General features: G+C 38.8%; 1 protein-coding gene across 1 annotated transcript; it reads left to right on the forward strand.

Annotated features, from left to right (window-relative positions):
- Positions 1 to 7,280: 7,280 nt before the first annotated feature.
- On the forward strand, positions 7,281 to 8,955 carry LOC138986958 (heat shock transcription factor, Y-linked-like). The gene is made up of 2 exons (XM_070366941.1): positions 7,281 to 7,790; positions 8,221 to 8,955. The coding sequence occupies exons 1-2, from the start codon at positions 7,281 to 7,283 to the stop codon at positions 8,953 to 8,955; spliced, it is 1,245 nt and encodes a 414-aa protein (XP_070223042.1).
- The last annotated feature ends 256 nt before the right edge of the window (positions 8,956 to 9,211 follow it).

Genomic DNA, 9,211 nt, shown 5'->3' on the forward strand with positions numbered 1-9,211 from the left:
AACCATAGAATAAGCATTTAAAGCTGAGAGTGAAACAGCTGATCTGTGGAAACCTAGATGCAATGAGAATCAGTGAGTCCTTGCTATAGCCGTACATACCCCAGACAAGGACATATGTCTGCTGAAATGCACAGTGGCTTGAAGCTCGAGTTTAGGGATTCTGGAGCTGTTCCTGGGCGAAGGTTGCTGTTTACTGTGTAGAGATGGAGAGAGAAGGTGTGAGGGAAGAGACTGTGGTAGGATACGCCTGTGGAGGATAGTCAGGCAGCCACGGAAGCAAGGTGATATCACTGAGTAACATGTATGGGGTGGAGCAATCACCATAGCCTCTCTCTCTTCACATGTTGGCATCAGCAGTTACTACAGTAGTGAGACTGACCCATCAAATGCTGAACACACTGAAATACAGAGCAGAGCACCACCCAGGGTGCTCCTTTAAGTGCCTGAGGATGGTAGAACCCCACTCACGATGCTCCTTTCAGTGCCATATGCACTGATCTACAGAGTAGGACCCCAGCCAGGAGATCTTTCTAGTGCTAGCACACTGAACAACAGGGAAGGATCTCAGGCAGGAAGCCTTCTAGTGTTGCCTGAATGGGTGAAATTAGGAAGAAAGACTGGCCAAAGAGGCCTTTCTGATTGCCAGCTACAAGAAGCTCAAAAAGACTGATGGGGCCATAGCTCCTGTGGTCTAGTCAGTCTGTGTCCCTGCACACCCTGCACATTTGGCACTGCCAGGGTCTTAAAGCCAAGCAGCTGCTCCACCTTCACAGTTAACTTACAGGAGAAAAGCTACCACAGGTTAAAAAAAAAAAGAAAGGAAAAGAAAAATCTTGCAACTCTTTGCACAAGATTGCTTCAGTCCTGTCTAACTCTTTGTGGGACACATTTCACTGTTACAGAGAACAAGCTCTAAAATACATATACTGGAACAACTGACCTTTTCCAGTCTTGTTGCCACTGCGGAGATTTCCAAACTTGCTGACATATTGAATTCAGCACTTTCACAGCACTATCTTTTAGGATTTGAAATCGCTCAACCGGGGTTCCATATCTTCACTAGCTTTGTTTGTACTGATGCTTCCTAAGGCTCACGTGACTTCATGTTCCAGGATGTCTGGCTCTAGGTGAGTGATCACATCATCATGATTACCTGGATCATGAAGATCTTTTCTGTATACGTCTTCAATCTTTTCTGTATAGATTCTTCCTACCTCTTCTTAATATCTTCTGCTTCTGTTAGGTCCATGCAGTTTCTGTCTTTTATTGTGTCCAAGAAGGAAATGGCAACCCACTCCAGTGTTCTTGCCTGGAGAATCCCAGGACAGGGAGCCTGGTGGGCTGCCGTCTATGGGGTAACACAGAGTCAGACACACTGAAGTGATGCAGGAGCAGCAGTTGCATGAAATGTTCCCTTGGTATCTCTAATTCTCTTGAAGAGATCGCTATTCTTTCCCATTCTATGGTTTCCTCAATTTCTTTGCATTGATCATTGAGGAAGGATTTCTTATCTCTCCTTTATCCTGAACACAACTCAAACCTTCCTTATTACCCCATGATTCTGGGTTCTTCCACAGCACAAGAGTTGGGTGCATCTTTCATATGCTGAACTTGCACTGATCATCTCTTTTATATATGGTAATATACCTGTTTCAATGCTATGTTCTCAAATCATCCCAGTCTAAGAGTCTGTTATTTATATGTGGATCTTCTTTACTAGCCTCCACATGGGTAGGGTTATTGTTACTGTCTTCCTAAATCCAATTTATATGCATTAATGAGCAATATTTGCCTCTCTCTAACTTTTTTCACTCTGAATAATAGGCTGTAGGTTGAACTGCCTCATTAAAAGTGACACAAATATATGCCTTTCTGTAGCTGAGTAATATTTCGTTTGTATATATACCACAACTTCCTTATATATTCATCTGCTGATGTGCATCTAGATTACTTCCATGTCATAGCTATTGTAAAGGCAATTTCAATAAACATTGGGGTACATGTGTTATGTTCCATCCTAATTCCCTCTGGGTATATGCAAAGAAGTGGGGTTTCTGGGTCATATGACAGGTCTAGTCCAAGTTTCTCAAGGAATCTCCAAACTGTTCTGAATACAGGTTGTACCAGTTTGTGTTAGGGGCAACAGTGTATTAGGGTTAACTTTTCTCCACAGCCTTTCCAGGATTTCTTGCTTGTAGAATTTCTGGTGATGGCCACTCTGAACAGTGTGAGATGACTGCTCATTACAATTTTAATTTTCATTTATCTAATAATGAATGATGTTAAGCATATTTCATGTGTTTATTAGACATCCATATGTCTTCTTTAAAGAAATGTCTATTTAGAGCTATTGGCCCCTTTTAATGATGCTGTGAAAGTGCTGCACTCAATATGGCAGCAAATTTGGAAAACTCAGCAGTGGCCAAAGGACTCGAAAAGGTCAGTTTTCATTCCAATCCCAAAGAAAGGCAATGCCAAAGAATTCTCACATCACCATGCAATTGCACTCATCTCACATGCTAGTAAAGAAATGCTCAAAATTCTCCAAGCCAGGCTTCAGCAATATGTGAATTGTGAACTTCCAGATGTTCAAGCTGGTTTTACAAAAGGCAGAGGAACCAGAGATCAAGTTGCCAACATCTGCTGGATCATTGAAAAAGCAAGAGAGTTCCAGAAATTCATCTGTTTCTGCTTTATTGTCTATGTGGAAGCCTTTGAGTGTGTGGATCACAATAAACTGTGGAAAATTCTGAAAGAGATGGGAATACCAGACCACCTGACCTGACTCTTGAGAAACCTATATGCAGGTCAGGAAGCAACAGTTAGAACTGTACATGGAACACATACTGGTTCCAAATAGGAAAAGGAGTATGTCTAGGCTGTATATTGTCACCCTGCTTGTTTAACTTATATGCAGAGTACATCATGAGAAACACAGGGCTGGAGGAAGCACAAGGTGGAATCAAGATTGCCAAGAGAAATATCAATAACCTCAGATATGCAGATGATACCATCCTTCTGGCAGAAAGTGAAGAGGAACTAAAATGACTCTTGATCAAAGTGAAAGAGGAGAGTGAAAAAGTTGGCTTCAAGCTCAACATTCAGAAAATGAAAATCATGGCAACTGGTCCCATCACTTCACGGGAAATAGATGGGTAAACAGTGTCAAACTTTATTTTTTTGGGCTTCAAAATCACTGCAGTTGGTGTCTGCAGCCATGAAATTAAAAGACACTCCTTGGAAGGAACGTTGTGACCCACCTTGATAGCATATTCAAAAGCAGAGACATTACTTTGCCAACAATGGTCCATCTAGTCAGGGCTATGGTTTTTCCTGTAGCCATGTATGGATGTGAGAGTAGGACTGTGAAGAAAGCTGAGCATGGAAGAATTGATGCTTTTGAACTGTAGTGCTGGAAAAGACTCTTGATGTAAGAGATCCATCCAGTCCATTCTACAGGAGTTTAGTCCTGGGTGTTCCTTGGAAGGAATGATGCTAAAGCTGAAACTCCAGTACTTTGGCCACCTCCTGTGACGATTTGACTCACTGGTAAAGACTCTGATGCTGGGAGGGATTGAGGTCAGGAGGAGAAGAGGACGAGAGAGGATGAGATGGTGGTTGGCATCACCGAGTCGATGGACGTGAGTTTGTTGAACTCCAGGAGTTGGAGATGGATAGGGAGGCCTGTCGTGCTGCAATTCATGGGGTCGCAAAGAGTCGGACATGACTGAACAACTGAACTGAACTGAACTGAAGCAACTGACAAAGAATTAATGTCAAAAATATACAAGCAACTCCTGAAGCTCAATTCCAGGAAAATAAACGACTCAATGAAAAAATTGGCCAAAGAACTAAACAGACATTTCTTCAAAGAAGACATACAGATAGCTAACAAACACATGAAAAGATGCTCAACATCACTCATTATCAGAGAAATGAAAATCAAAACCACAATGAGGTACCTTTTCATGCCAGTCAGATTGGTTGTGCTCCAAAAGTCTACAAGCAATAAATGCTGGATAAGGTGTGGAGAAAAAGGAACCCTCTTACACTGTTGGTGGGAATGCAAACTAGTACAGCCACTATGGAGAACACTGTTTAGATTCTTTAAAAAAAAAAAAAAAAAAAAAAAACCTTCAAATAGAACTGCCATAAGACCCAACAATCCCACTGCTGTGCATACACACCAAGGAAACCAGAATTGAAAGAGACATGTGTACCCCGATGTTCATCACAGCACTGTTTCTAATAGCCAGGACATGGAAGCAACCTAGATGTCCATTAGTGGATGAATGGATAAGAAAGCTGTGGGATATACACATAATGGAGTATTACTCAGCCATTAAAAGGAATACATTTCAGTCAGTTCTAATGGGGTGGATGAAACTGGAGCCTATTATACAGAATGAAGTTAGCCAGAAAGAAAAACACCAATAGAATAAACTAACACATATATGTGGAATTTAGAAAGATGATAACGATAACCATGTATGCGAGAATGCAAAAAAGACACAGCTGTATAAAACAGTCTTTTGAGCTCTGGGAGACGGCTAGGGTGGTATGATTTGGGAGAATGGCACTGACACATGTATAATAACATAGGTCACCAAACTGGCAGTCCAGGTTCAATGCATGATACAGGATGCTTGGGGCTGGTGCACTGGGATAACCAGGAGGGATGATATGAGGAGGGAGGTGGCACACATGTATACCTGTGGCAGATTCATATTTATGTATGGCAAAACCAGTACAATATTGTAAAGCAATTAGACTCCCAATTAAAATACATATATTTATATTGAAAATAAATAAAATAAAATTGTGTCCAATGTGAGGAGAGCAACAGCGTTCTTTGAACAATATATCTAAGTAAATGAGAGTTGTGATTTTATGCGTTCAAGGTGTCCCCATAAGTATGAGCCCTACCTCTTATTACAGAAAGAATTGTGGAAGATGAGCGAGATTAAAGGAGAGCTTTTCAGCAACAGGATCTGAATTGTTCAGCCAGAAAATTATTAAGTAATGTAAGGCTTCCCAAACAGTTTATTTAAGATCTTGGGGGCAAGCAATGAGTTTGGCCACCTAAATAGTGTTGCATAAAATTATATTTTGACATATATACACCTGTGTGTATGAGTGTGTGTATAAAAAAGGTGCAATGGCTTTTAACTCCTGTTAGATTTAATAGAAATGAAAAAAAATTAAAACCCAAATGAAGAATGATTAAAAAGTCGACTCGGTTGTTGAATATATGTAAGCGGAAATACTTCAAAATATGTTTTCTTGGCTGAATGTAAAATATGAGGACTCTTTTATATCACTCACCTCTCTGCTTTTAATAAAGATCTACCAATTTTCAAATTTTTGTCCAGTTTTGACAAAAATAGACAGATATAGACTTATATATACATATATATCATATATAAAATATAGAAGTATATTTTCATAAGAGAAAATATTGATGCCAAGCTTAGATTTCAGAATTATTTCCAACTCCAGGCTCCATCTCAACAGGAAATAGCCAAAGTTGTTGCTGATTGAAACACTCCAAGAGCTGGAAAACCTGAAAAAGAAATCGAACCTGCAACTGAGATTTTCTGTCACATTTATGATTGAGTTCTAAGTCCAACACTTTATTTCCTTTCGTGTTCTAAGCAGTCCCTTCTTAAGACTGAAAAGTATGAAAACCGAGAGAAAGAGGTAGGAGATTGTAGACCTCCTGGTGTTCAATTTCACACCAGTCAGAATGGGTGCGATCCAAAAGTTCACAAGCAATAAATGTTGGAGAGGATGTGGAGAAAAGGGAACCCTCTTACACTGTTGGTGGGAATGCAAAGTAGTACAGCCACTATGGAGAACAGTGTGGAGATTCCTTAAAAAACTGGAAATAGAACTGCCTTATAATCCAGCAATCCCACTGCTGGGCATACACACTGAGAAAACCAGAATTGAAAGAGACACGTGTACCCCAATGTTCATCGCAGCACTGTTTCTAGTAGCCAGGACATGGAAGCAACCTAGATGTCCATCAGCAGATGAATGAATGAGAAAGCTGTGGTGCATATATACAATGGAGTGTTACTCAGCCATTAAAAAGAATAAATTTCAATCAGTTCTAATGAGGTGGATGAAACTGGAACCTATTATACAGAGTGAAGTAAGCCAGAAAGAAAAACACCAATACAGTATACTAACACATATATATGGAATTTAAAAGATGGTAACAATAACTCTGTATATGAGACAGCAAAAGAGACACTGATGTATAGAACAGTCTTTTGGACTCTTGGGAGAGGTAGAGGGTGAGATGATTTGGTAGAATGACATTGAAGCATGTATAATATCATGTATGAACGAGTCACCAGTTCAGGTTCAATGCACGATACTGGATGTTTGGGGCTGGTGTGCTGGGACGACCCAGAGGGATGGTATGGGGAGGGAGGAGGGAGGAGGTTTCAGGATGGGGAACACATGTATACTTGTGGCGGATTCATGTTGATGTATGGCAAAACCAGGACAATATTGTAAAGTTAAAAAATCAAATAAAAAATAATAAAATAAAATACACACAAAACAATAAAAAAAAGTAATTTTAAACAGTGAGGCTAGAAAAGACAGAATCTAAGGATAATAATCAAGTGATAGAGAATAATAATGATTTAGCCATTAGTCAAATTCAAGGGTCTTTAGTTCCTCCTCAAGGGCCATCAATAACATCCTGAGCATTATCCTATGAACAGTTTTAGAGATGCCAAAGCCCTAGCCAGGCTGAAAGTTAAGTACAGAGACCACAGAGTAGTTGAAACCAGACAGTTAAAAGATTTTATTGCAGAGGCCAGTAGACCAATTTTGCTTGGGTAACAGTACTGAATATGAAAAATGTGTGTATAGAAGGGTGATAAATCACTTTTATTTCAGAAACCAAGTAGATTTATTGATGTGATTTTTCTGTGTAAAAATTCTTTAGGAATGAGATTTTGCATGCTTCATGGTTTTGGTTACTATTTCTGTAAGAAGGCTGTATTTTTAAGTTGATGCTGAAGTAAACCCTAGCTGAACATCACCTTTCAATGGCTAGGAGACCAGTGATTTTGTGATGTCACAGCTACCCTTTGATTGCTAGGAGACAAGTGATTTTGTGATGTCACAGCCTTTTGACTTTGAGGACCTCTGTGATGGTCTAGAGAGTTTCTCTCTGTTGGCCAGCCAAGCAATTTTTGAAGTAGTGGTCAGTAAAATCAGACAAATGAGAAAAGGATCTGAAGAAAGATTTCTCTGAGATGGCACATATACCTTCAGAAATTCAAGATGGGCCTCCTAAGGATGAATCAACTGATTCAGAAACCTCCATTAGATCTTTGTATGATTATACACTTACTAGGGACTCAGTTTTGAGATCTATGATTGAAGAATATGCTTTTCAGGCTTTGTCTGAGGATCTTGTGATAAAAAGGCCATGCTACAAATATTCTGTATCTGAAACAGATGAGGTGACTAATTTTCTTTCACTCACCTTTCCACAAAAACTTTGGAATATAGTTGAAAGTGATCAGTTTGAATCTATTTGGTGGGATGAGAGAGGCACATGTATAGTGATCAACGAAGAACTCTTTAAGAAAGAAGTCTTGGAAAGAAAGGCACCTTTCAGAATATTTGAAACCAAGAGTATGAAAAGTTTAATTCGACAGCTTAACCTTTATGGATTTAGCAAAAAGAGACAAACTTTTCAAAGATCTGCTTCACTACCTGTCTTTCTGGAAGAAGAAAACAACATCTCTCTTTTGAGTAAGGTATTCCAACATTTTCACTTATTGGCAATATGTAAGATGAAATCATGTGACCTAGAAAGCACATTTACATATGTAGCTAAAACCGAATTTAAACTTGAGCTAACAAATCGTTAAAAAGTTTTATTTTTTGAAGTTGAGAACAGCTGGATATGTTAAAATATTGGATGTTTGACAAACTTTCCTAGCACTGTGAAACCAGATATAAGTCCTGAAGCAACTTAAAGTGGTATTTACTGTATATATAAAATATATTTTTCATTGAGGATCATATTCTTTCTAACATGTTACCTGTTAAACTACTAATGGAGGTGTTTTATTTGATGCTATTTAGTTGGTTTCATTAAAGGAATACATTTTTATAACTTAGCTTTGCTTGTCAGTTTTACCTTGGTTTATAAAGAAACTAAATAATGTAATCCTTTGATTTTAGTTACAGACCTACTATAATCCAAATTTCAAAAGAGGTCATCCTCAACTTTTATTAAGAGTGCAAAGAAGAGTTGGGATTAATAATGTGTCTCAAATATCTTCATTAGTGCAAGATAACAAGAAGCATGTTAAAGCAAGTGTCAACGAAGATGATCGTAACTCTGAATTTATTCCAGAAATTAGTAGAGAGAGCGCATTTTCAGCCTCCACAAGTTTACGTGTGCCTTTCATACAAAAGCCTCATACCATCCAGATTGTCACTAATACAAATGCCCTATCTCCATGTGACTTACCTAACCACCCATCACCAATATCGGTTAGACAAGCAGAACAGATTTTGGTAGATCAACCTGCTGTTTTAAAAAAGTTGAGCATTTTTAATTGGCATTCACATAGCAGCTACACTCAAGTAAATGGCCCCATTGAGGACTTTGCTACTACAACTACATCTACTTCTCAGAACCACATTGTATCCCCATTACAGAGCACTTATTCTGGACTGATGATGGAGCCTTCTAAATTTCCAGTCAGGCATAGCGATATGTCAGGCCATGACAATCCTTTTCCTAACCTGCAAGAGACAGGCAACTCGTGGTTCTCAGTGCCAACAAGCACTTATACATCTGCTTCCTCTCTTTCAAGTCAACTCATCAACAATCATCATTATATGGAAACCATGCTAATTAAAACTGACCTATCAAATACGTGTCAGATTATGGAGCCTAAGGAAGATTGAACGTTACTTTGGGAGATGTCAACAAATACCTACCATTCCTGTATTTGAACAATAAATTTTCATGTTCATCTTCATAGTTTCATTTTCAATTTTTAAACAAAGAAGAGAAAATGAGGCTTTAGTTCATTGGTTTACTATTTTACTGCATGGTATTCCAAACTCTTCAGTTCAAGAAAGCATTCGTTATGCATCCTAGGTAAATGACACCTGATATAATATTTGTAAGCAAGAAAATGAGAAGAAAGGGAAAAGAGGT

Source organism: Bos mutus, unplaced genomic scaffold (genome assembly GCF_027580195.1).
Source record: "Bos mutus isolate GX-2022 unplaced genomic scaffold, NWIPB_WYAK_1.1 CTG313, whole genome shotgun sequence".
NCBI classification, from domain to species: domain Eukaryota; kingdom Metazoa; phylum Chordata; class Mammalia; order Artiodactyla; family Bovidae; genus Bos; species Bos mutus.